The 27,252-nt window shown below is 43.0% G+C and overlaps 1 protein-coding gene across 2 annotated transcripts in view; it reads left to right on the top strand.

Moving 5' to 3' along the window:
* Positions 1-27,252, top strand: part of samd12 (sterile alpha motif domain containing 12) — a 113,338-nt gene that overhangs the window by 12,624 nt on the left and 73,462 nt on the right. Inside the window, exon 2 of one of the 2 annotated variants that reach the window (XM_080193579.1) lies at positions 15,331-15,509. In XM_080193579.1, the coding sequence (XP_080049705.1) occupies positions 15,331-15,509 (179 nt within the window). Of the gene's footprint in view, positions 1-15,314; positions 15,510-27,252 lie in introns of those variants that run through there. The other variant, XM_080193578.1, reaches the window with a different exon arrangement.

Here is a 27,252-nt window from a genome sequence, read left to right as displayed (position 1 = left end):
TATCCAGCATGTACTGCTTTTATTTTAGATTTCCAGTATCCGCAGTATCGTGCTTTTGTTCTAGGTCCTGATGACCTGCGTCCTGAGTTTTAAAAGCAGCTGCAGAGATCTTGAACGCATTAGTTCTGAGCTTCCAGAATTCTTTATTCTCAGATAGTTCAAGGATTAGAAGGTAGCAGACGTAACCCCGATATTTCGGAAAGGAAGAGAGAGAAAATGAGAAGCAATAGGATCGTTAGTCTAACATCAGTAGTATGAACAGTGCTAGAATTTATTATTAAGGACATGGCAACAGGGCACTTAGAAAATCATAAGTAATTAAGCAGAAACAACATAGATTTATGGAAAGAAAATTATGTTTGACAAATCGGGTTTTTTTTTTGAAGACGTAAGTTGGATAGATGAGGGAGAGCAGTGGATATTGTGTATTTGGATTTTCAAAAAGCTTATGACGCAGTTCTTTTATTAGCTCCAACTCCATGAGTTCTAATTTGTGTATGAGTATGGATTGAGGATTGGTTAATGGATGTAAATCTGAGAAATAAAAATAAATTGGACCCTTTTGTATTGGCAGTTGAACCTCCATTATTTGCAATGCATCTTAGATGTGGGGACAGAGTGTAACATATCTAATTTTGTCGATATGAAATCAGTTAGAAAATTAAGCAGTGAGGACACGAGATGCAGCCAGATAAAGACAGGTTGGGTGAGTGGGCAAGATGAGTGGCAGATGGAATACAATGTGACAAAATGTGAAGTTTTTCACTTGGTTGGAAAAATGAAGTGGATTGTTTTTTAAAGCTGAGGGACTGCCAATGAGGGTCCTTGGTTGCGAATCACAAAGTTAGCATGAAGGTGCAGAAAAAATTAGGAAAGTATAACTTTTGGTACAAAGGAATTGGAATATAAAGGTGAAGAAGTCTTGATGACAATTGTACAAGGCATTTGTGAAGCTACATCTGGAGTACTTTCTACAATTTTGGTCCCCTTAATAGTAAGGACTTGTCCTTGAGGGAGTATAACAAAGGTTCATTAGGCTGGTTCCTGGGGTAATTTATTCTATGAGGGCTATAGACTAGGTCTGCATATTCATTTTGAATTGAGAAGAATGAAAGATGATCAGATTGAAACATCTTAAGTTTTTAAGCGGCTTGATTGGGTAGAGATTGTGCAATTCTTTCCCCTGGCTGAGGAATCTAACTTATGGGACATGGTCTCAGAATAAAAGGTTAGTCATTTAGATTTGAGTTGAGTTTCTTCACCCAAAGTGTTGTGAATTATTGGAATTCTCCATTCCAGAGAGCTGCAAATATTCCATCCTTGTGTATTCAAGGCTGAGATCAGTTACATCTTTCAGTATTAAGGGTTAATTCAGGAAGGTGGAGTTGATGTAGAAGATCAGTCATGATCTGTTGAATGGTGGACCAGACTCGAAGAGCACAATTACCTATACCAGCTCTAAATCTTGGAGATGGCCACTAATCTGACTGCAATATCTACTGAGATAGTCACATGCAGCAAGGAAACTCGCTTGCATTGAGACAAATCCTCTTGCAACGCCCTGAAAGAAAACTTTGCTCAGTCTTGGTTCTTGTGGCACCATTACAATCTTTAGGTTCTTTGAAACGTGTCTGGATCATGTTCACCCTTTTGTGATCCCTTGCGTTACTCCTGGTTGTTCCGATTCCTTCATTCCCCTGAACTTTGGTCAGGTGATTAATACACAACGTTAAGTTATTCATCTGTTTTCTGAATTGCTGGTCAAGAGTACCATTTATAAATTGCTACTGTGGAAGTTACTAGTGCAGCTGATAAGTATACATTAGCAAGGTAACTGATTCATCTTTTCAATTATGCCATGTAACATTGTATTGTTGAGGTGGAGATGGCTCGGAGTCTGAGCAAAATGCTTGTGACCGCAAGATTTCTGAGCATCTTGCGATGGCTCATCTCCAGTGCTCCACCTGCTGGTGTATGTCCACTCAGCTGGAATATCCTGTGTTCCCCTGGACAGGGTCATGGCTTTGCACGAGCCCACGGGCTGGGAGTTCAATGGCATAAAGAGGTCTTGCGTATTTTTGAATATGGTTATTCTGGTTCCTTTTTAATCTGATCATTTTCGTGGCTTGGTTTGTCAAGAGGGGAATAATCAAGCTGGTGTGTAGAGATTTGGAGTTTATTTATCATAGGCTCGAGTTTCTTGAGTTCCGGGGCTGGCGAGACTTTAGAATTGATAATTGATATTAACCCTCCCAAGGGGTGGGGAGAAATCAGAAATTGTTGAATGTGTCACCACAATGCATGCTGCTATTTTTATTGATGAAATGTAGCATGGCGTGTGTGTGTTCTGACTTGGTGGGAGTGGGTGTTAGGGTGTATGCTTCATTCAGCGTCGTATTTAGAAATCATAGAAACCCTACAGTACAAAAAGGGGCCATTCGGCCCATCGCGTCTGCACTGACCACAATCGTTCCCAGGCCCTACCCTGATATCACTACATTATTTACCCACTAATCCCTCTAACCTGAGCATCTCCGGACGCTAGGGGCGATTTTTAACATGGCCAATCAACCTAACCCGCACATCTTTGGACTGTGGGAGGAAACCGGAGCACCCGGAGGAAACCCATGCAGACACAAGGAGAACGTGCAAACTCCTCATTGACCTAAGCTGGGAATTGAACCCAGGTCCCTGGAGTTGTGAAGCAGCAATGCTAACCACTTAATTAGACTCCTGCAATGATGGTAGGAGCATGATACAAATTTAACAGCTCACAACCAGATTTCTCAGTGTGATGGGGATGGGATGGGATGAGAGCTGCAGTCTTAAGCAGATCGGTGTGTTTTATAGTGCTTCATGTGGGTGAGAAATACACAATCCATCAAGTTGGGCATTGGTCACCCCTTGGCCCATTACAGCGTACCCTCACCATTGTAATCGGAGATCCTTTCATCACCTACCTCTAACCCCCTCCCCCAGGTGTTGTTGGGCTCTTTCATCTTTGATCTATTGGATTCTCAGCGATGACTTTTTCTTACTGATTTCCTGGTTGACAAGCAGATAACCCAGGCCTCATGTTAGAATAAGGTCTTGTTGAAATCTGGATTTCACCACCCCACCGCAGCCCCCCCCCCCACCCCCGGCCCCGCTCCCCCACCTTCCCTGAAATGTCAGGACCTGTAAATAGACCAAATAGAGTGGTGTTTTAGGGTTAACCCTACTTTTTGTTTCTGCAGCAGTGTGAATAGCTTATGAGCAGAGGGCAGCAAAGACCAAATTATCTATTTAAGCCTAGCAGAGAGAGAATGGAGGTAGCCACAGGGAAAGTGTTCTCTGACCCTTAAAGAAGAACCAACTCTGGAAATCTGCAGCAATTACTAATAACTGGAACCAGCCCAAAATGCGGTTTCTATGTTAGGTACATCCTTTAATCAATAACATGTCCAGTTCCCATTTTGAAGGACTTGACTGAATCCATTACTTACCAACAAGAGGTTTCTCCTTGGTTCTGCCATCCCTATCTAACTCAAAGAGCTTCACCACCAGAACTAATCCATTGCCTGGATCATATCACTTCAAAGTCTATGCTTCCCCATTTCTTTAAAAACCAAAACATCTCCAGTTCTTGAACCAAAGATTCCTGGAACAAAGAAATATTTTAGTTGTCTCCTCCAGGGCTTCTATCATTCCTATGCAAAGAAACAAATACTGGTCACCATATTCTGGTGATTCACTTATGGTGAAGCCATGGGCAGGTAAATCTTGTTTTTAATTCATTCTTAAGATGTGAGCAAGGCCAGCATTTGTTGCCCATCCCTAATTGTCCTTGAAGATGTTTCTTGAACTGCTGTAGTCCATGCATTGTAGGTACTCCCATGGTGCTGGAGTATCAGAATTTTGACCTGGTAACAGTGAAGGAATGGGATATGGTTTCAAGTCAGGATAGTGTGCAGCTTGTTGGGGAACTACCAAACTATGATGATCCTATGCATGTGCTACCCTTGTATTTCTTGGTGGTTGAGGCAATAGTGCAAGGGAGCCTTGGTGAGTTGCTGCAATGTGTCTTGTAGATGATGTACACTACTGTCATTGTGCATTGGTGGTGGAGAGAGCAAATGTTGAAGATGGTGGTTGGGGTGTCAGTCAAACAGGCAGCTTTGTTGTGGATGGTGTTGAGCTTCTTGAGTATTGTTGCAGTTGTACTCATCCAGGCAAATGGAGACTACTCCATCATACTCCTGATTTGTGCATTGTAGATCATGGACAGACTTTGGGGAATCAGGAGGTCAGTTACTCAGCTGAAGATTGCCAGTTTTTGATCTTCTCTTGTAAGTAGTGTTTATGGTTGGTCTGGTTGAGTCTTTGAGTCAATGGTGACCCTGGAATGTTGACTGTGGCAGGTTCTGTGATAGTAATGCCACTTAATATCATTGGGTGCTGGTTGGATTCCCTTTTGGAGATGACCATTGCTTGGCACTTTTGTGACCTGAATATCGCTTGTCAGCCCAAGTCTGGACATTGTGCAGGAATTTCTGCATTTTGAACATGAACTGCTTCAGTATTTGAGGAGATGTGAAACTGTGCAATCATCAGTGAGCATCTCCACTTTTGACCTTTCGATGTGAGGACTTGATGAAACAGTTGAAGATGGTTGGTCTTGGGAAACTATGATGTGGAGATGCTAGCGTTGGACTGGGGTAAACGCAATAAGAAGTCTCGCAACGAAGGGGCAAACCCGAAAGCTTGAGTTTACTATCAAATAAATTGGGTGGACTTTAACTTGGGAAACTACTCCGAGGAACTCTTGCAATGATGTCCTGGGACTGAGATGATTGATCTCAAACAACCACAATCGTCATCCTTTTGTACTAGGTATGACTCCAACTAGTTGAGTTTTTTTTTCCTGATTCCTTTTGACTTCAGTTTTGCTAAGGCTCCTTGACGCCACACTTGTTCAAATACTGCCTTGATGTTGAGGTTAGTCGGTCTCACAGTTCACCACCTTTCTTTCATTTTTTTTCATGTATACTCAGGTGGTTTTAGTGGAACTCAGACTGAGAGTCTGAACAGGTTAGTGCTGAATAAATGCTGCTTGATAGCTCTGACAACCCCTTCTGTCACTTGGTGGTGATGGAGAGTAGACTGATGAGATGGCAATTGGCCAAGTTAAATTTGTCTTTCTTGGACAGGATATAAGTAGGTAATTTTGCAAATGTCCTGTAGCTGTAGTTGGAAAAACATTTTTGGAGCAGTGTTGTGAATTCTGGAGTGCACATCTTCAGTAAGATGTCAAAATGTGATCAGAGCCTTTTTTTTTGCTATATGCAGTGCCTACTGCTATTTCTTGATGTGGAGTGAGCAGGGTTAACTGGCATTTGTGGTAATGGGGACATCAGGAGCAGACAGTGCTGCATCATCTGACTGCAAATTTTACAACCTTCTATTTTGCACTGATGTACTGGGCGCCCCCATCAATGAGGATGGGGTACTTGTGGAGCCTCCTTAGTTTAATTGTTCATCACCAATCATGCTGTTTCTGCTGTTCAACATGAAAGTAATCCTGTGTTGTCGCATCCTGAGGTTGACATACTTCCATGTGCTGCTCTTGGCAAGCTCTCCTGCACTCTTCATTGAATCAGGGTTCCTCCATAGGCTTGATGATGACCATGAGGTTATGGATTGTGGTTGAATAAATTCTGCTGCTGGTCCACATTGCCTCCGTGATGCCCAGTTTTGAGTTGTCTGATCTGTTGGGAATCGGTCCATCTTGAGGATATCCTGAATGTGAAGTTGGGCCTTCGTCTTTACAAGGTCTGTGCGGTGGTCACTCACATCAGCGTTATTATGGACACGTGCATCTACTACAGGTAGATTAGTGAGGACTGGGTCAGTAAAGTTTTCCCTCTGATTTGTTCCCTCACCACGTGCTTCAGGACACAACCAGCTTGGTCACGTGTGCTACTGAGCCACTCCTGGTGAGAATTATATGCTCTTGCCACTCTTGATGCTTCTTCCAACTGGACGAATATTGATCAGCTAAAGGAAGCGTGGGGTGCAGTAGGTGTAGACAAGGAAATGTCCTGTTCTTTCCCATGATGCCAAGTGACTTCTGAAATCAATGTTGAGGACTTTCTGGCCACCAACCTCCTGACTCTATACCACTGTGCTGGGGATCTATCCTTTAGATGGTGTTTGGGACATTGGCTGTAAGGAATGATTCTGGGAGACTGTTGCTTCACTGGTCAGTGAGACAGCTCCCCCAATTTTGCCACAAACCCTCTGTTACTAAACAAGACTGCCATTGTTATTTCCAGTGCCTCAAATGATGCTGGGTGGTCTGTGGTTTGCTGCAACTCATGAGCCTGACAGGCTATTGGAGGCACAGTTAGGAGCCAACAATATTGCTGTTGGTCAGAGTCAAATGTAGGCCAGACCAGGTAAGGATGGCAGATTTCCTTCCCTAATGAACCAGATGGGGTTTTACAACAATCATCAATAGTTCAATAGTCACTATTTTTACCAGATTTACAAATTCAATTCTCATATTCCACTAGGTACGGTTGTGGGATTTGAACCAGTGATCACATTATCCTGGGCTTCTGGATTGCTAATCCAATGACGTTACCACTGCCTCCCTTGTACTAGGTAAACACCTTAATCACATGCCCTCTGACCCTACTCTCCAATGGTCAAACAGCTTCCAGGAGATCAAAGTGACCAACTGAGATACATTTCAAGCAAACCCACCCAAACCATCAACAATTTAACTGCCTTCTACATATAGCGTCCTTCCATTGGGTCCAGTTGCAAGGCCTGTTGTCTCTATTCAGAGGAAACAATCGCAAGTCTCCTGCAAGCTATTTACATGTGACAACGTGAATTACAGCTCCTCATTTCTGTTGTGAACTGGCTCCAGCCACTCGATCTGTCTTTGTAGCCTTAGTTAGCACCAGTTCTTCGTTGATATCTAACAATTCAAATTTGTTAACTCCTCGATCCATCACTACGACCAACTTGGCATTGTCTTGTGAAAAAGGATGTTTAATTTAATACCTCAGCTCGAAACGTGCTGTACAGGTTCACGGCAGTATATTGTCATTCTATTTGTCTGACTTTATATGATTTATTAAATGGATTTTTTTAACATTGGCTATCCCAACATCTGAAGGCAGCAGAGAGAAATCAAAATTGAGAAATATGGAGTATTGCTGAAAAGAGACGTATTGAAGCTTTTCATCTTGCAATCATCAGGGCAATTGCAAGGATACCAGTATCGTGGGGAAAACAACTGTTTATACTATGAGAAGAGAGTGCTGATTGGTTGACAAGTGGACCCTGGTAGTGTTGCCATGGAGAATGCACCAGCTGATAGTGACTGATAACTGCCAAGCATTGTCCAAAATTTAAATCACCTCATTGGTCAAGGCATCCTTCTGGGGAATGACTGGAGGAGTGACTGTCACTTATTTTGTTCAGTCGTGACAGGTGCAATGTTCTTCCTGGCTGCAAAGAACAGACCTTATATAATAGATGTAGTTTCCAGTACATGCAATTACACCTACACTGACAGTCCAACTGACTTACTTAAATTGATGTGGAGATGCCGGCATTGGACTGGGATGGGCACAGTTAGAAGTCTCTCAACACCAGGTTAAAGTCCAATAGGTTTATTTGGTATCATGAGCTTTCAGAGCAGTGCCCCTTCATTAGCTGATGAAGGGGCAGTGCTCCGAGAGCTCATGATACCAAATAAACCTGTTGGACTTTAACCTGGTGTTGAGAGACTTCTAACAATCTTAAGCTGGTTGTCAGCGTAATTCTTAACAAACTGAGGATTATTTAGCAAATGTTGTCCAGTCATAGAATCATGCCTAATGTTGAGCCCTGTTTGCAAAATTCAAAACAATCAGAGTCCATTTGCCAACCAATCAGCATTGTCCTCTCATACAATATAAATTGTTTCCCTCTTTAAACCAGTAAGAGTGCAAGATGAAAAGCTTCGACATGCCTCTTCTTTCAGCAATATTCCAAGTTCTGTACAAGTAAACATGCAAGACATTGGGGTGTACCAAAGGGAAGCTCAACCACCTCCATATTCTCCTTCTGCCTATTTACTACAACCCATCCTGAAATTTGTTTGGGAATTTGGTCAACCCTGTCTAACTTTAATCTAAATTTGCTTGTTTAATTGCTGTGCTCTGTTCCCTAAAGTAAAACAAGGGGGGAGGCAGTGGCCTAGTGTTATTGTCACTGGATTATTAATCCAGAAACTCGGCTAATGTTCGAGGGACCCAGGTTCGGATCCCACCGTGGCGGATGGTGGAATTCGAGTTGGACAAAAAATTTGGAATTAAGAAGATACTGATGACCATTGTTGGGAAAAAATCCATCTGGCTCACCAATGCCCTTTAGGGAAGGAAATCTGCCATCCTTACCTGGTCTGGCCTACATCCAACTCCAGAGCCACAGCAATGTGGTTGACTCTCAACTGCCCTCGGGTAACGAGGGATAGGCAATAAATGCTGACCAGCCAGCGATGCCTGTGTCCCTTCAATGAATAAAAATAAATTGTAGGCTTTACCCGAATGGATAAATTCAGGCGTTGGCTTCTCAATATAACTTGACAACTGTTTTTGGAGTAGGTGACTTCTTACAAGTTGCTTGAGTATGAATCACATCTTGGAATCTTCTGTGTGAACATATTTTTTCCAGGTGTGTTTATCTATTCTGACCCTCTCCTTTTGCTCACTTTTGATTCACATTCCTTAACATACAAACGGTAGACTTCTAAGCTGTAAGTTTACCCCCTTAGTGCAAAAACACATCGATCAATTGACACATCGATTTAAATGGACCCTAAATGTTCCTTTCTGGTGTGGTGAGCTTTTCTTTGATTGTTGTAGCTCCAAGATGTCTTGTCTGGCAATAGAATCTTAGTCAATGCATCAGATTTTTTCCGGATTAAGTAGTCCAATACCCAGATTCAAGGTTGATCTGCTATAATCAGGAGCACTGTAGATCAGCCAAGCTGGCTTACAAATGGCATGAGAGAGAATCGGTTGGGTTTTTCTCTCTGTGCCCAAAATATTCAGCTAGCTTAGTAAGTGGGGAAGTATTTTAAGATGGCAAGTGGTCTGATAAGTTCTGAGAGCTCAGAAAAGATAAATCCCAGGGATGAAAGGGTAGGGGGCACTCGCATTCAAGATTTTGGAGGGGGACAATTATGGTGTCAGAGGGTAGACTGGGGGGGGGGAGGGAAGAATTCCTGGAGTTCCAATGTCCCAGGGAGTGGAACACCCCAACTTGCGTGGGGAGGCAGACGTTCCGAGTGAGGCAGCCCCCGCTGCCTGAGATGGGGGTAAGTGTAAATGATGTTTTCCCCACTCCCACCAGGCAAACAAACTGAGGGCAGAGGAATAAGGCGCCCAAGTGGCCACCGATGGGCCTTAATGGGTGAATGGATGGGTTTACTGCCTGAGACCCTGCCCACCCAGATGTAAAATTGCATCTGGGTTTGTGCAGGCGTGTTCCTGGGGTGGGGGAAATCCCATCAATTCGATTTTACAGCACATGTGAAAGAATTAGCCGCAGCCGATCGAGAGCTGGAAGCTGGGATAGATTCAGGAAATGATCATTATTATTATAAATTCATTATTGTGGAATATGTTTTCTTCAAAACTACCATTTTTTTTCATTCTGATAAAACTTCCCCATCCCTGTTCTCAACCAGGTGGGATTTTACAGTCCCTCCCACTAGTGGGATTTTCCGCTCCTGCCAAAGTTAATGGACTTTTGACCAGCTCCCCTTTATTTTTACAGGTCTCCCCCCACCACGATGGCCAATACAATTCAGACCTCTGCTTCCAGCAGCTGACCACTCCCTGCAAAAATCTTGACGCCTTAGACAAACTCTTAAGGATCTGTTTAATTACACATTTACAGGAGACTGCACTTTCCCACATTCTCCTCCTAGCAATTGGCTAGGTTTGGAATGGAGGCAGAGGTGTAAATTTAGCACCGTTATTTTTAGTCTCGATCCCAGCTGAGAAAATCCGCTTCCAGTAATACAGCTACACCGAGTAAACCTTCTGCTACCTTCTTGCTATTTTGCAGGCATGGAATTTAAATAACTTCAATAAGTTGCTGATTAGAGGCCAGTAGAATCTTCTCGTTGGTTAAATTTTCGTTCTCTAAAAAGCAATGTAATCGCAGAAATGTAGAATATTACTTTGATTTGTTACTAAACAATCAGCTGGCTGTTGTATTGTAATATAAGGTCTGCTTTTGTGGCATTAAGACGCAAGTGGTGAATGACATGATTACTAGTCTTCCTATATGATTTGTTTCATTTTTATTGAGATCCAGGTGAGTAGCTTATTGAAGTCTTGAGATGTAAGCAAAGTTTCCTTGGTGTAGCAACAAATGAATGCCTCTTCCTCCAATGTGATCTATGATTTGAATAACCCCTATTTGGCAACAGTGCAAGGTTCTCAAGAATTTCATGTCATTTCAGTGGTTTATTCATTCGTGGGGGCATGGCAGTCACTGGCAGACCAGCACTTATTGCCCATCTCTAATTGTCCTTGAAGGTGGTAGTGAGCCACTGCCTTGAATCGCTGTGGTCCGTGTGCTGTGGATTAGCCCCCACTGCTGTTAGGGAGCAAATTCCAAGATTTGACCCAGCGACTGCGAAGGAACGGCAATATATTTCCAAGTTAGGACAGTAAGTCCTGGAGGGGAATTTGCAGGTGGTGGTATTCCCATGTATCTACTGCCCATGTCCTTCTAGATGGAAATGGTCATGGGTTTGGAAGGTGCTGTCTGAGGATCTTTGAATTGCTGCAGTGCATCTTGGCTGGCTATGGCGCGTTGGTGGCGGAGAGAGTGGATGTTTGTAGGTGTGGTGCCAGTCAAGTGGGCTGCTTTGTCCTGGGTGATGTCAAGCTTCTTGGAACTGCAGTGGTCACTCTTACCAATACTGTCATGGACTGATGCACCTACAGCCAGCAGATTGGGAAGGCTGAGATCAAATATATTTTTTCCTCTTGTTGGTTCATTCACCACCTACTGCAGTTCTAGCAGTTATATCTTTTTAGGACCCGACCAGCTCAATCAGTCGTGCTTCTGCCAAGCCACTCTTGGTGGTGGACGTGAAATCCCCCACTCGGAGTACATGTCGCACCCTTGCCATCCTCAATGCTTCCTTCAAGTGTTATTCAGTATGGAGGAACACTGATTCATCAGCTGAAGGAGGACAGTAGATAGTAACCAGTAAGTTGTTCCCTTGCCCCATGTTTACACTGAAGCCATGAGACTACATGGGGTCCGGAGTCAATGTTAAGGACTCTCAGGGCAACTGCCTCCTACCTGTACACCACTTACTGCCACTTTTGCTGAGTCTGGCCTGCCAGTGGGAGAGGACCTATCCAGGAATGGCAGTGTCGGTGTCTGGGGTATTATCCATAAGGTATGATTCCATTGCCGCCTCGTGAGTTGTATAATTGCCCAACCGCATTCACAGCTGGATGTTTCAGGACTGCGGAGCTTAGATCTGATCCATTGGCTGTGGGATCGCTTAACTCTGTCTGTTCCTTGGTGTTTATGCCATTTGGCATGCAAGTTAGTCTTTGGTAGCTTCACCAGGGTTGACACTTCATTTTCAGGTTTGCTGCTCCTGGCATGCCCTCCTGCACTCTCCATTTGAATCAGGGTTGACCCCCTGGCTTGATGGTAATGGTAGATATGTCGGCCCATGAGATTGCAGATTATACTGGAGTACAGTCAGCATGTTGCTTGACCAGTCGGTGAGATCGCTCTCCCAATTTTGGCACTAGCCCCCAGATGTTAGTAGGAAGGACTTTGCAGGGTCGACAGGGCTGTTTGTTTTGCCGATGTCATTTTGTTGTCTTATCTAAGGTCGATACCACGTGGTCCGTCCAGTTTCGTTTCTTTGCTGAGACGTTGTAGTGATTGATACAACAAGAGTGGCTTGCTAGGCCATTTCAGAGGGCAGTTGAGTCGACCACATTGCTGTGGCTCTGGAGTCATGTGTAGACCAGACCGGGAATGTCGGTGCATTAATGAATCATCAGATGGTTTTTCCGACAATCAGCAATGGTTTCGTGGTCATCAGTAAACTCTTAATTCCAGATTTTTTTTATTGAATTCAAATTCCACCATCTACCATAGTGGGATTCGAACCCAAGCCCCCAGAAAATTAGCTGAGTTTCTGGATTAATAGTCTAGTAATAACATCACTAAACCAGTATCATCTTATTACTAATAAAGATGCATTCAATAGGGATTCCCATGGAATTCTCTATTGGTATGCAGTATGTAATACTGCAGCACCTGGTTGTTTATGGCACACAGCAGCTTAGTGATTGTATTACTAATAAGTCAAAGGCTGAGGCAAATGATCTGGAGACATGAATTCAAATCCTATCACTTTGGGGGATTTAAATAAATATGGAATAATTATGTTCACCAATAATGGTGACCATGCATCGCTGGATTATCATGAAGACAGTAAGAAGTCTGACAACACCAGGTTTCTTCCTTGTCATGAAGACCCAGTTGATTCACTAATGTCCTTGAGGAAAGGAAATCTGTCTTTCCCTGGTCTGACCCTTGTGATTCCAGGATCACAGGAAAATGACCCTTAATGGCTCTTGGAAATAACCTAGCAAACCACAGTTATATCAAACTATACAACCAAGCGTAATACAATCAGAGACCATCCGTCATCAACTTCAGCACTTGGACGGACATTTTAAGGATGCAGTCAGCCCAGTTGGTCCTACAGAGCCCTCTTCACTATCACCTGGGGGCTTTACCAAAATTGGGAGAACTGTCCTACAATCTAGTCAAACAAAAGCCAGATATAGTCATACCCCCTCAATTCTAGACCATATCATGTTCTAGACTCCTCTATCACCGTTCCTGGTTATGTCTTATCCCGCTGGAGCTAGTAGTGAACAAAGAGTGGCCTCGGGAGTCTTGAGCATGACTTGTGTGAAGCTCCCTGGCATCATGGTCAGACGTGGGCGAAGGAGTCTCATGTTGATTTGTGCCAACCTCAGCTGATGAAGAGCTGTAGAGAGTAGGAATAATGCAATATAATCTGGTGGGGACTTACTGACCATTACCAAGAGAAGCACTTACTGACTGAGCTGAGTGAGTCCTGAGGACATGTCTGCCAGGTTGGGCTTGGGGCGTGTGATAACGCAATTAGCAAGAGGGGAATTAAACACTCAGCTTTTCCTGTCACGGATGTATCTGTCCATGACACTATAGGTAGGAGTGACCACCACATGATCCTTGCAAAACTAAAGGCCACACTCTTGTGTGGCACCAACCCTGTAATAAAAGAAACTAACAGTTTATAATTTTCCATTGAATGGCTTTGCCATAACGGAATCTCCCACCATCAAGATTGTGTGGGATCAGAATTGATAGGAAACTTAATTAGAATGGGCACATAAATGCTGTAGCGGCAAGAACAGGTCTGATGTGGTGTATCCTTTGGCAACCGACTTGCCAAAGCCTTTCCACCGTCTGGAAAACAGAAGTCAGGAGTGTGATGTATAACTTCCCACTTGGCTGGGTGAACGCAACTCCAGCAACACTCGAGCTTGACACCATCCAGAAAAAAAGCAGTCTGTCTGATGGACATCCTGTCCATCACTGTGAACATTTACTTCTTCCAGCACCTACGCACAGTGACTGGAGTATGAACCATCTACAAGAGGCACTGGAGCAAATCACCAAGGCACCTTCGTCAGCATCTTCCAAGCCAAGGGACCTCTGCTATGGAGAACCACATAGACAACAGGTGCACGGGGACGTCACCACCTGTATATCCCCCTACAAACCACACTCCATCTTGACTTGGAACTAAATTGCTTGGCTTCACTATTGCCAGGCCAAAGTCTTAGAACTCCCGAGCAGCACTGTGAGTCTCCCTACACCACGTGGACTGCAGTGGTTGTCACTTGCCAAACATCATCCATTCCTAATTGTCAAAAGGTGGAACCAAGCAGAAATTCCTGTTAGACAGGGATAGGATATTGGTCAGACTATCACTATTCTTATCAGAGTATAGTTCAGATGTTAGATTTCTAATGACTTGCAAGGTGAAGCTCAGTGAAACAAGAACAGCAGCCCATCATCAGATTCCTCACCTGTTCCTCTTCTCTCTGGGTGCCTCTAAATTAATGCACATTGCAGAGCTGTGAAAGTAGGGTGGCCTTCAGAAAGATAGTGGTTCTGATGCTGCTCTTGGGAGTGAAAAGGGTTTGGTTTAACAAGTCATTGGCTCTTTTTGACAAAAGTAATTGAGGTGCGTGATTGCTCAAGAGAGTTGAAAGTTTTTTGGCAAACCGGAATGGTGCAGCAGCATCCAAATATGTTCAGCCGTCTTCTTATTAGATCCGCTGAAACAAACACTTGAAAGAATAGCGCACTATTGATGTAAAAGGAGAGGTTACTGGAAGTTTGCCAAGTCCAAGATTTGTTAAATGTCCAGATGCTGTCATCAGAAATGGCAAGCAATACAGTGATTGTTACTCTTTTCCTCCACTTGAATCTCCAAATGCATCAATAACACAATAAAGAGTCTAATCTCAAAGGAATTGGTTCTTCATAAACTGGAGTACACTATCAGAAACTGAAAACTTCAGTTACAAGATTGTCACTAGCGTTTGAGAGTGTAGAGAAGTGACTCACTTTGTGGGGCAGTTGGCTTTTCAGGTGTTCTCTGGACTCTGACAAATGGTTTAAAATTTCAGACTTTGAAAAAAAAATTGCATGTTTTCTGTTGACTAGATTATCACATTCTCCAAATTTGGCAAGCATCAAAATCTGATTGGATAACGCTGTTGCAAAGCATGCCTGAGGTTGACAACCTGCTGTATTTGCTCAGCTGATGCACTTGATTTTCGTTATTTTACAGTGCTTTTCTTAGTGCTAAAAGCCAAGCTATTGGCACTTTGCAGTCTTGAATGTCTATACATGGAGCTCATCCTTCGCAATGTTGCTAGCTTTGACAAAATATTCTTCACACAATAAGTGAAGGTGTGGGTAAAAGAGAATCATGCTTCAGATGTCTTAATTGACCAAAGATTCACAGATCCCCTTCTAAGCTTCCATTCGTGGTTTAGAAACCAGTAGCTGCCTGCGGGGTCATCTTTTTTAGAGCACCCTGCACAACCACAAAAAAAATGCAGATGTTAGCAAAGGTGTGTCGAGATCCTGCACAATAGGAATTTGTTCGTGCAACTTGTCTTTTAAATGTTTATTATGTCTTATTATTAATGTTCACTTTTGCAGCTCTTCATTGTAATCTTAACCAGAATGGTGTGGATCATGCTGTTTGCACTGAAGATGTGAACCTGCAGGTACTTGGTGATCCAGAGGTCTTGAATTCAAATGATGAAAAGATTTTGAGGAAAGTGGAATCAAATGACAGTCCAAAGAATCTTCACGCACCAGAAACTGAATCAACCAAGGTAAACATAGCTACCATCAGATTTATGATTCAACCTTCCTACATCTCAGGAAAATTAAGCATTTGAGAAAAGTGTTCATCTGAAAAAAAAAAATTGACACGTTTGAGATTTGTCTTTGCCATCCGTTCAAGTTGCACAAAATGTACTTTCCTCTCTTTCCACCCCGCTATCCCCGTTTTAATGTCCAAGAGATCATAACCCAGTGGGCGCCCACTCTAAATGCTTATGCTAGTCAGTCAATGAGCATGTTCAGTACTGAATTGGTAGGTTCCTCACAGCACAGACTGCATTTGGATTTTGATCACGCTGTAGTTGGACTCATAATTTGGCCGCTTTGAATTAAGAACATAAGAAATAGGAGCAGGAGTAGGCCATCTCGCCCCTCGAGCCTGCCCCGCCATTCAATAAGATCATGGCTGATCGGAAGTGGATCAGTTCCACTTACCCGCTTTCTCCCCATAACCCTTAATTCCCTTGTCTATCAGTAACCTATCTACCCTTAATGTAAACATATTCAACGAGGTTGCCTCCATCACTTCAGTTATATCAAATACTACCTCATGGAGACTTTACTGTATAAGCTGCAAGTGGCTATATATTCAATGATATTGAAATAGTTCGAAATTGGAAAGATGATTTGGGCAAGGTCGTACTGGATAGATAATGTGATTGATATTTTAATTCGCAACAGGTAACACAATTCTTCCTTACCTGTTCCATTGGGCTGGGTTGGAACGCCAGGTTACAGTTCCCTCGCTGTCTGTATTAGGTGATCTTTTATATGTCAATGCAGGAAGTTTGTCCTATGAACAGTAACCTGGCAAATCAGTGTAACATATTTACCACAGAATAGAATCATAGAATACCTCTAGTGCAGAAGGGGGCCATTTAGCCCATCAAGCCTGCACCGATGGCAATCTGAATCACCCAAGCCAGAAATCGGACCCGGGTCCCTGTGAGGTAACAGTGCTAACCATTGTGCCACCGTGCTGCCCCAAGACTGCAAGCAGCACCATGTAGTTACAGGTGGTTTTAGAAATTGGAATGTATAATTTTGCACTGAGTTGAATGATATATGTTTGGTACACAGTGTGCATTACCACCACTGGTAATATTTGTATCGCAAAAATCACCTAGTTTTTAAAAACCTGCTGAGCTTAAAATTAAAACAAAAACTGTTGTGTAGGTTGAGAACAGGCTACGAGTCTAATCTTATGCAGGATGTGAAAGATTGAGCTGGTGTCCAACCGGTTTTAGCCAACAATGTGATGACAGTATCACTGAAGATAGAACCATAGAACCCTACAATGCAGAAAGAGGCCCATCGAGTCTGCACCGACCACGATCGCACCCAGGCGCTACTCCCATATCCCTACAGGTTGTTATTACCCACTAATCCCTCCAATTTAAACATCTTGGGACACTAAGGGGCAATTTTAGCATGGCCAGTCAACCTAACCCGCACATGATGAAGGGAGATAACCTGAAATATTTTGTGGATTCCGACTATAATGGAGCCATGTGGGAGGATGGAAAGATCGAAGAAATAAGCATGTGGTTCTAATTGACTATATCATTCCTGAAGAGTTTTAGTCAATATACTTGGAAATACCAACATAGGACAATTCACATTAGAAAGAGAGCTGACATAAACCTGTGCTGCTTCCATTGTGAATTTTTGTATGAATGTAATTTTGTATTGACATCTTTTCTGATTACCTGAATAATTGTTTGTACCAATTGAGAAGAGAAGCTATCCTTTCGTAATTAGTTTGTGCCACATAATAACATACACAGCCTGAACAAATCTGATCTAATGAGCATGGAAGAAAGGAGCGTTGATAACCTAATTATAGTTTATATTAGGTTATGACTCGAATGAATTTGCCAGGTATGGTATAGTGGATTGTCGACTAAAGAGTATAAGTAAATTAAATTTGCTATGAAGTATCTATTTTGAGGCCTGCAATTACTACATTCCAACATTTAGCCTTGCGTGCATATATAATCACGAAACGTTGTAGTCACCAATGAGGCAATGGCACTCACTGCTAACCTCAGCTACCCACAGAGATCTATCTCTGTGACATGCATTTCCCATTTCCAAACATTAATTTAAATTTGGTGTCAAATCTAGGGGATCACCAGGTGCCTAGCAACACGAGTCGAGTAAGCAGTCAGCTACACTGAAAATTTATGTCTCCCTGCAAACCTGCAATTAAAATGTCTGACTTTTTTTTGTTTACTTTTTCAACACATTTCTGCGCAAAATAAAAATTGGTATATGCACATAGAATCATAGAAGTCTGCAGTGCAGAAGGAGGCCATTTGGCCCATCGAGTCTGCACCGATCACAATCCCACTCAGACTGTATCCCCATAACCCCATGCATTTACCTAGCTAGCTCCCCGACGCGTCTTTCGACTGTGGGAGAAAACTGGAGAAAAACACACACTAGCTGAAATATCTTTATTAAACAATGGGGAGTTTTTAATCGTAGAAAAAAATTGCTATTACGTATCAAATTAGTTTTCCAGGGCCAGGAAGGTTGTTTAGCTGGAATTGAAGAGGAGTTATGTCTTATTCACTATTTTAAATCAATTATGTACCTGCTGCTTCCGTACTCCGTTTGCAATAAAGATCAATCTACTATTTGCCTTCCTAATTGCTTGCCTGTATTTCAACCTAATTCTTGTGCAAAGCACCCAAACCTCTCTGGAAACCAATACTCAATAGTTTCTCACTGTACTTAGAATGTTTTTCGGTTTTCCCTGCCAAAGTGAATAACCTCGTACTTCCCCACATTATACTCTACCTACCACCTTGACCACTCACTTAACCCCTGTATATTCCTGTGCAGGCTCTTGTGTCATGCTCACATCTAACTTTCTCGTTTATTGTACTGTCAGTAAACTTGGAATTTTTGTTTGTATATTGGAGGTGATTGCCACAATCAAGGCTGGCAGTTATTGCCCATCTTTAATTCCTCTCAGAAATTGTCCTGAAGTACCGCAGCCCAGCTGGGAGGCAATGGCCCGGTCATATTGTCATTGGACTAGTAATCTGGGGACCCAGGCTCGATGTGGATTCTAGGGACCCATGTCTGATGGTGGAATTTAAAAACCTCAAACAAAAAATCTAATGATCATTAAAACCATTCTCAATTATTGCAAAAACCCAGTTGGTTTACTAAATGTCCTTGGGGAAGGAAACCTGTTGTCCTTAGCTGGTCTGGCCTGCGTGTGACTCCAGATCCACAGCAATGTGGTTGACTGTTAAGTACCCTTTGAAATGGCCCAGCAAGCCACTCAGTTGTACTCAACCGCTACAAAGGAATGAAACCAGATTGACCAACTGATATTGACCCACGCACCAGAAACAGCAAATCCAGCCCTTTAACCCTCAAGTCTTCAAGAGCTTCAAGTTTTAGGTGTCCAGATTGCCAACAACCTGTCCTGATGTCCGCCTCCCCCCCTCCCCACCCCCCATGCTGACATGGGAGTCCACCAATGACTTTACTTCTTTACTTTCTCAGAATACTAAGGAAGTTTTGCACGTCAGCTACGATTGTCACCAACTTTTACAGGTGCACCATAGAAAGCATTCTTTCTGGTTGTATCACGGCTTGGTATGGGCTCCTGCTCTGCCCAAGGCCACAAGGAACTGCAAAAGATAGCCCAATCCATGATGCAAACCAGCCTCCCATCCATTGACTCTGTCTACACTTCCTGCTGCTGCGGCAAAGCAGCCAGCATAATTAAGGATCCCACGTACCCCAGATATTCTCTCTTCCATCTTCTTCCTTTGTGAAAAGGATGCAAAAGTCTGAGGTCATGTACCATATGACTCAAGAACAGCTTCCCTGCTGCTGTCAGACTTTTGAATGGACCTACCTTGCATTAAGTTGATCTTTCTCTCCACCCTAGCTATGACTGTAACACTACATTCTGCACTCTATCCTTTCCTTGTCTATGAACAGTATGTTTTATGTATAGCGCACAAGAAACAATACTTTTCACTGTATGCTAATACATGTGACAATAATAAATCAGATCAAAGTCCTCCTTGTAAATATCTGGGTGCTTGTGCTAAAATTGGAAGAGCTGTCTCTCAGCCTACTCGAGCAATTTATATAATCATACACTCAATCATATCTTGCAGATAATGTCCCAGACACCACCTTTGCCATTGCTGGGTATGTCCTGTGGCACCGGCAGGGTAGACCCAGCAAAAGTGGTGGTAGTGTTACACTGTTGGGAGGGAGTTGCCCTGGGAGTCTTCAACATTGATTCTGTACCCCATGAAGTCTCATGGCTTCAGGTCAAATATGGGCAAGGAAACCTCAGTTGATTACCACATACTGTCTCCCTCTCAGCTGATGAGTCAGTTCTCCTCTGTGTTGAACACCACTTAGAGGAAGCTCTGAGGGTGGCAAGGGTGTAAAATATGAGGCTTGTTGTCAACCACAGACTGAATTGACCAAGTCCTGAAGACCATCGCTGCCAGACAGGGACTGTGGCAGGTGGTAAGGGAACGAGTGAGCAAAAAATATGCTTCACCTATCCTTCCCAACTTGCTGCAGATGTATCTGTCCATGACCTTCTTATTAGTAGGAGTGGCCACCACATAATCTTTGCACAGACCTAATCCCATCTGAGGATATTCTCTATTTTTGTTTGAAATATGTTTCTATAGCTCTTGGCTAAAGGGATCCACCGATGTGGGAGGAAAGATTGTCAGGATCAGCCATGATCAAGATGAATGGTGGAGAGGCTCGAAAGGCCAATGGACTATTCCTGCTTCTAGTTTTTATGGTTCTGTTACCGCTCTGCTAAATGCAGTAGACTTCAAACAGATCGCTCAACTCCAGACTGAGCATTCATGCGGTGCTGTGGGCCACCAGCAGCAACATAATTACGCTTGAGCACAATTTGTAGCCTCATGGCCTGGTATATCCCCCTTTCTATCATCACCAAACCAGGTTTCAATGAGGAGTACAGGAGGGCGCAACACCAGATATCATTAAAAATAAAATGTTAACTTGGTGAAGCTACAACATTGGACTGCCTGTGCCGAACAGCATAAGCAGTTCTGTTTATTACTTGCTATACAATTCCACAACCAGTGGATCAGACCTAAGCTGTGCAGCCCTGCAACATCCAACCATGGACGGTGTAGTACAATTTAACAGCTCACTGGAGGAGATGGTTCCACAAATACCTCCATCTGCAATGATGGAGGAAGCCAGCGCTGTGCAGAAGATAAGGTTGAAGCATTCGCAACGATCTTCAGCCAGAATAATTTATCTCTGCTCCTCCCTCCAGAGGTTCCCAGCATCACAGGTGTCAGTCTTCAGTCAGTTTGATTCGCTCCAAGTGATATCAAGAAATGGCTGAAGACATTGGATATTGCAAAAGCTGTAGTACCTGACGGTATTCTGGCAGTAGTCCCGAACTTGTCACATCCCTAATCAACCACTTCCAATACAGCTACAGCACGGGCATCTGCCCAGCTAAATTGCCCGGCTATGCCCTGTACGCAAGAAATAGGGCAAATCCAACCTGGCCAATTACTGCCCCAGATGACCTGTCGACTCTCGATCATCAGTAATGTGTTGGAAGGGATCATCAACAGTGTTATCCAGCAGCACTTACTCAGCAATGACATGCTCGTGGATTGTCAACTTGTGTTCGGCCTGGATCACTCAGCCCCTGACCTCATTCCAACCTGGGTTCAAACATCGACAAAAGAGCTGAATGCCAGGTGTGAACTAAGAGTGACTGCCCTTGACATGTTAAGTTATAGGAAATTTAATGACTTAGAAATTGGATAGGAGTAAATACTGTTCACAAAAGACAATCTCCCTGGGATAATTATGCAGGAAGGAATGATGGGCATAAATAGACAAAGGAAAAATGTTAGAAGACTGCTAATCAGATTGTCTATGTTGGCAAATGGCCATCTAACTTTATCCGCAAGGATGATACTTGAACAATGATTGCATCTGTGGTGTTTTTTTTTCAATCAGAAGTGTAAGTGTAAACTCCACTCCTTTATTCTTTAATGAGATGTGGGTGTGGCTGGTTAGGCCAGCCTTTGTTCCCCATCCCCTGAGAAGGTGCTGGTGAACTGCTGCAGTCCATCTGGTACAGGTGCACCCACGGTGCTGCTGAATGGTGCTCCAGGATTTTGACCCTGTGACAGTGAAAGAATGCTTCCAAATCAGGATGTTGTGTGGATTGGCAGGCAGTGTGCAGATGGTGTTCACGGGCATCTGCTGCTAACATTGTTTTCCTGTGTGCCAGAAGTTGCAACTTTTGACGGTGCTGTTGAAGGAGCCTTGTTGAATTTGCTAAAGTGCATCCTGGACATGCTACACACTGTTGTGCTTAGCTACTGGAGGGAGTGAATATTTAAGATTGAAGTAAATGAAGTAATTCAAGATTAAATAGCTTTTGAAGAAGGCAAATATGGTTATGAACATATTTTAAAGTTATTAGAGCTGCCTGAGAAAGTAAAGGTGTTGGTGGACTTTCTTAACTATAGCGTCCACACGCAGGGACCAGAACAGGTTGGTGGTCTGGACACCAAGAAACTTGAAGCTTTTGACCATTTCCACTTCGTCCCCGTTGATGTGGACAGGGACATGTCTTCCACTACACTTCCTGAAGTCGATGACTATCTCCTTCGTTTTGTTGACATTGAGCGATGCACCAATTCACCAGATTCTCTATTTCTGTACTCCATCGCATCATTGTTTGAGATCCAACGCTCCACAGTTGTGTCATCAGCAAACTTGCAAATGGAGCCGGAGGGCAATTTGTGAGGGGTTCAGCTAGTGAGTGTCATGGGGAGATGGTTCTTACTTGTTGGAGATGGTCATTGACTGGAAGTTCTGCGGCATGAATTGCTTACCACTGAGCAGCCCAAGGCTGAATGTTGTCTCAAATATTGCTGCATATTTGTACAGACTGTGTTTTGGTATCTGAGTAATCGCAAATGGTTCTGAACATCCCCATTTCTGATTTTATGATGGGTGGAAGGTGATTGAAGCAAGTGAAGATGGCTGGGTTTGGGACACTATCTGGAGGAGCTCCTGTACTGGAGATCTAGGACTGAGCTTATTGGGCTCCAACAAGTGTGCTGTCTTCGTGTGTGTGAGGTATGTACTCAGGCCAGTGGAGAGTTTTCCCCCGACTCCTGTTGACTTCAGTTTTGCCAAGGCTGTTTGATGCTGCACTTTGTCAAATGCTGCCTTTGCCTCACGTGTTCCAACTCTCTTCTTTTTGTCTGTTTGAAACAAGGCTCTAATGAGTGCAGGAGCCAGATCCTCCAGATGTAACCCAAACTGAACGTCACTGAGCAGGCCATTACTGAGTACGTGTTATTTTGTAGCACTGCCAATGCCACCTTCCATCACCTTTCCCGATAGGAAGCTGAGGGGCAGTAATTGGCTAGATCGGAATTGTGTTGCTTTGATGGAAAGGACTTATCTGAGCAATTTCCATCTGCATTTTAAACGGAAGATTCCTTATTTTGAAACTCTTCCCTCCCGTTCTACATTCCCCCACGAGGGGAAACGGGCTCTCTGCAACTACCCTGCCAATTTATTTCAATATAGTTACCTCTCGCTCTCCTAAACTCCAGAGTATCAGCCCGACCTAGATTGCCCCACAAGAGGAAGCAATACAAAGTTGTCCTAGTATAGATTGCTAGACCTATACTGGAACAACTTGGCTAAGAGCACAGTTCATTCTGGAGCATAGGTGTTCACTACTATTGGAATATTTGTGAGGCCCCATAACCTTTGCAGTATTGGTCCCTTCAGCTGTTCCCTGATATTACTTGGAATGAATTACGATGGCTGTTATCTGTGATACTGGGGACACCAGGAAGAGGTCAAATGGATGATCCACCTTCCCCCTTCTGGCTGAAGAAAATGCATCGATCTTGTTTTTCTTTCCATTGACGTTCTGGGCTCCTTCATCATTTAAGATGCGGATGTGTTCAGAGCCTGTTCCTCCTGTCAATTGCTTGGCTGCAAAGTTTAGATCTGATCCATTGATTGTTGAAATAAAAGATGAGAAACTTTTATTTTCTTAACGTATCCATCAGATGGCGCTCTAACACTTTCTTTTCAGTTTGATTGAGTAGAAGCCGGAACCATCAAAATATTTTTGCCTTTTGTCTCCAGCTAGATGTGAAATTATCAAAGTATTCTTCAACCATTTTCTGTATATAAAATGTGCTTCCATCTCCACCACTTCTCTTGGAGGTTGTGACTCTTTGCTGGATACTCATCTATATCTCACCCAAAAAAAAGGCCATTCTTCAGTCAATGCATATTTGTAATGCCCAAGCAGCTACGTGACCTTTTTTGAGCTTGATGTTTCTCTTAATCTAACGTCTAATTTGTGCACTTTCAACAGAAGCGGGGAGATTGTATCGGATTTGCCAGTTCATAAGATGTACTGTCTTGTGTGAAATGGCTGTGCATCTTATGATCTGCAGGTTATTCTGTTGCACACATCATTAGCATGTATTACAGAGATGCAATCCACGGTAACATTACAGGTTTGTGGATTTTTTTTTGTAGAATTTGTGGTGAATAGATATGAGACCAAGGTTTTCTTGTACAATGAGCTTCAAGCTAGAAGTGGTAAGGTGTGCCAAAGATGATTGGAAATGAGCAAACAGGAAGACATTTTAGAACTCCAACTGAGAATCATTAGAAACCCTACAGTGCAGAAAGAGACCATTTGGCCCATCGAGTCTGCACCGACCACAATCCCACCCAGGCCCTACTCACATATCCCTACATAATTACCTGCTAATCCCTCTAACCTATGCATCTCAGGGTACTAAGGGGCAATTTTAGCATGACCAATCGACCTAACCCACACATCTTTGGACTGTGGGAGGAAACTGGAGCACCCGGAGGAAATCCACGCAGACACGAGGAGAATGTGCAAAGTCCACATACAGTGATCTAAGCCGGGAATCGAACCCAGGTCCCTGGCGCTGTGAAGCAACAATGCTAACCACTGTGCTACCGTGCAGCCCAAATATTATATTGAAATGGAAGAAGCAAGGAGAAAAGCTAGTGAAAATAGAAAATTGTGGACATGTTTCCACATCATCATAGCTGGAAGAAAGGTAAGAATTTGATAGGGGGCATTGAATTTCTGTTTTCTGTGAAGTAAGGAGAAAGAGCATCAGTAAGTGGCGTTATTGATTTAGGTGGGACAACATCTTGGTTCTACAGATTTTTGAGCAGACACAGACTGCAAACTAGAATTGGGATAACATCAAAGACATCAACCAAATACAAAGTAAAGCTAGTGAATCTCTCAGGTTCATGATTAATGCAATACAAATAACATTGCTTTGAGCTTAAGGGAGCTTTGTCTGTATCAGTCATCTGTCTGAATTTTGATGTTGCATCAAACAAGCCTATTATTGAAAACACTGAAACAATACCATAAAAATAATCTGGTTGTGAGAATACCCATGACACTTTCATTTTGGCATGTAATGCTGTTTACCTCTGTCAGGAAAGAACTTAAACAAGGGCTAAAAGGGGCCAAGAGACATCCTTGACAAACAGGACGAAGGGTGTTGATTCAAAATATTCATTTTAAGGATCTCATCCACTTCATATATAAGGAGCAGGAGGGTAACTAGGGAAAGGGTAGGTCCACACTCAAGGATAAAGCGAGGAATTTGCATGAAATGGGAGGAAGTGGGTGATGTCTGTATCGATGCAAAGTATTCGTTATTGGCAAAGGGAAAGGACATGATGGATGGTGAGTCTAGAGTGGGGTAATGTAATATCCTAGGGCATGTTAATATTAAAAAGTGTTGGGTGTTTTGAAAAACATCAAAGTAGACAAGAGTCCAGGACCTGATGGGATCTATTCCAGAATACTGAGGGAGGCGAGGAGGAAATTGCTGGAGACTTGTATAAAATCTTCGGGACACATCCTGTGACTAAGAGGATACAGAGGATTGGAGAATAGCCAATGTCCTTCCTTTCGTTTAAGAAGGACAAAAGGGATAGTCCAGGAAATTACAGGCTGGTGAGCCTTACATTAGTGTTCGGGAAATTATTGGCAAAGAATCTTAGGCATGGGTACTTACTCACATTTGGGATATACTTGTTAGCGATAGGCAGTTTGGCTTTCTGTGGGGGGAGGTCGTGTCTCTCAAAGTTGATTGAGCGTTTTGAGAAAGTGACAAAGATGATTGAGAGCAAGGCAGTGGATGTTGTCCACATGGACTTTAACAAGACCTTTGACAAGGTTCCTCATGGTATGCTGATAAAAAAGATGAAGTCACATGGGATCAGCTGGTAAAATGGATACAGAACTGGCTTGGTCATAGACAGAGTAGCAGAGTGTTTTCCTGACTGGAGATTTGTGACCAGCGATGTTCGACAGAGATCAATGCTGGGACCCCTGTTGTTTGTAATACGTCTGAATGATTTGGAGGATGTTTAAGAGACATCTTGACAGAATCATGAATAAGCAGGGAAAGATGGATAAGGACCACACAGAGGCAAAAGATCATTAGTTTAGGAAGGTGTCATGTGTCAGTGCAGGTATGGTGGGCTGAAGGGCCTGTTACTTGTGCTGTACTGTTCTTTGTAGTAACAGCAGCAGCATTGTGCCATCAGGACAAAAGTTCGAAATTCTGCCTGAAATTCTTGTTCCTGTTTAACGTAAGGAGTTAGATTATGGCTGGAGAAAAGGTGTTCAGAGTCCAAATAGTCCTAAAGTAGCTGCTCCAGTTCTGGGCACACAACTCAAGCCATGAAAGGGTTGCAGAGTTGAAGGTCAGTTAGCTGTGATTCCATGAAGTCTTCAGTAGCTTATTACAGTCCTTGAACATCTCAAACTTGAAACGTGAGAACTGGACTGAATGACGGAGATTCCAAGTCACAACTTGGACATTTCATGAGTGGACGAGGAATTTTGTGGGAAATGTGAAGTCATTCAAGAAGAGTAATATCAGCAATGCCCTGGATGACAGTGAAGATGATGTACTATTTGAAGAAAATGACAGTTCACATAACACCATGTTTCTATTGATGAGGTTTCAAGTTGCATTGTGTTGTGGTGAATATTAATATTGAATATCTATATGCACAAAAAATAAACTCTGGATATTTCCTTCTAAATTCCTGGTGCACATTATAGAGACATTGGAACAGGAATAGGCTCTCAAGCCCGCTCTACCATTTAACTAGACCGTGGCTAGTCGTCTACCTTAATGTTATCTTCCTGCACTAACCCCCTATTGCATAATGTCATTGGTATCTAGAAATCTTTCGACCTCTGCTTGTGATCTGATGCTTGTGTACTCTTAACAAAAGCAGTAATCAAGAACAAGAATGTTCAAATTTTCTACATTTTTTTCCCCTGAGGTGAATGGTAACAATCCTGTACTGCTGCAGTTGTAATCATTGTTCAGACATGAAATCTTGTTCATGGGCTCAATTCCTCATTACCTTAGCTAGCTGAGGAAATGCTAGAAATCTGAAATAAGAACTTGAAGTTGTTGGAATTACCGCAACAGAAACTAAAAGATGGGTGACGGCAGATTGTGGCAAATCTGACGCAGGATCTACACCTTGAGCATAATTTCTCTGAACGCTGACAGAGCCAAAACATTTTCAGAATTTCCTTTTTTGTTTGTGTGACATTAATTCTCTTTCATAAATTGATTTTGGTGTAGAATCTGT

This window comes from Carcharhinus amblyrhynchos, chromosome 8 (assembly GCF_965287045.1).
Source record: "Carcharhinus amblyrhynchos chromosome 8, sCarAmb.v2.hapA, whole genome shotgun sequence".
Lineage (NCBI taxonomy): Eukaryota > Metazoa > Chordata > Chondrichthyes > Carcharhiniformes > Carcharhinidae > Carcharhinus > Carcharhinus amblyrhynchos.
The sequence above is the reverse complement of the archived record's forward strand: the minus strand, read 5'-3'. Positions and strand labels throughout refer to the sequence as shown.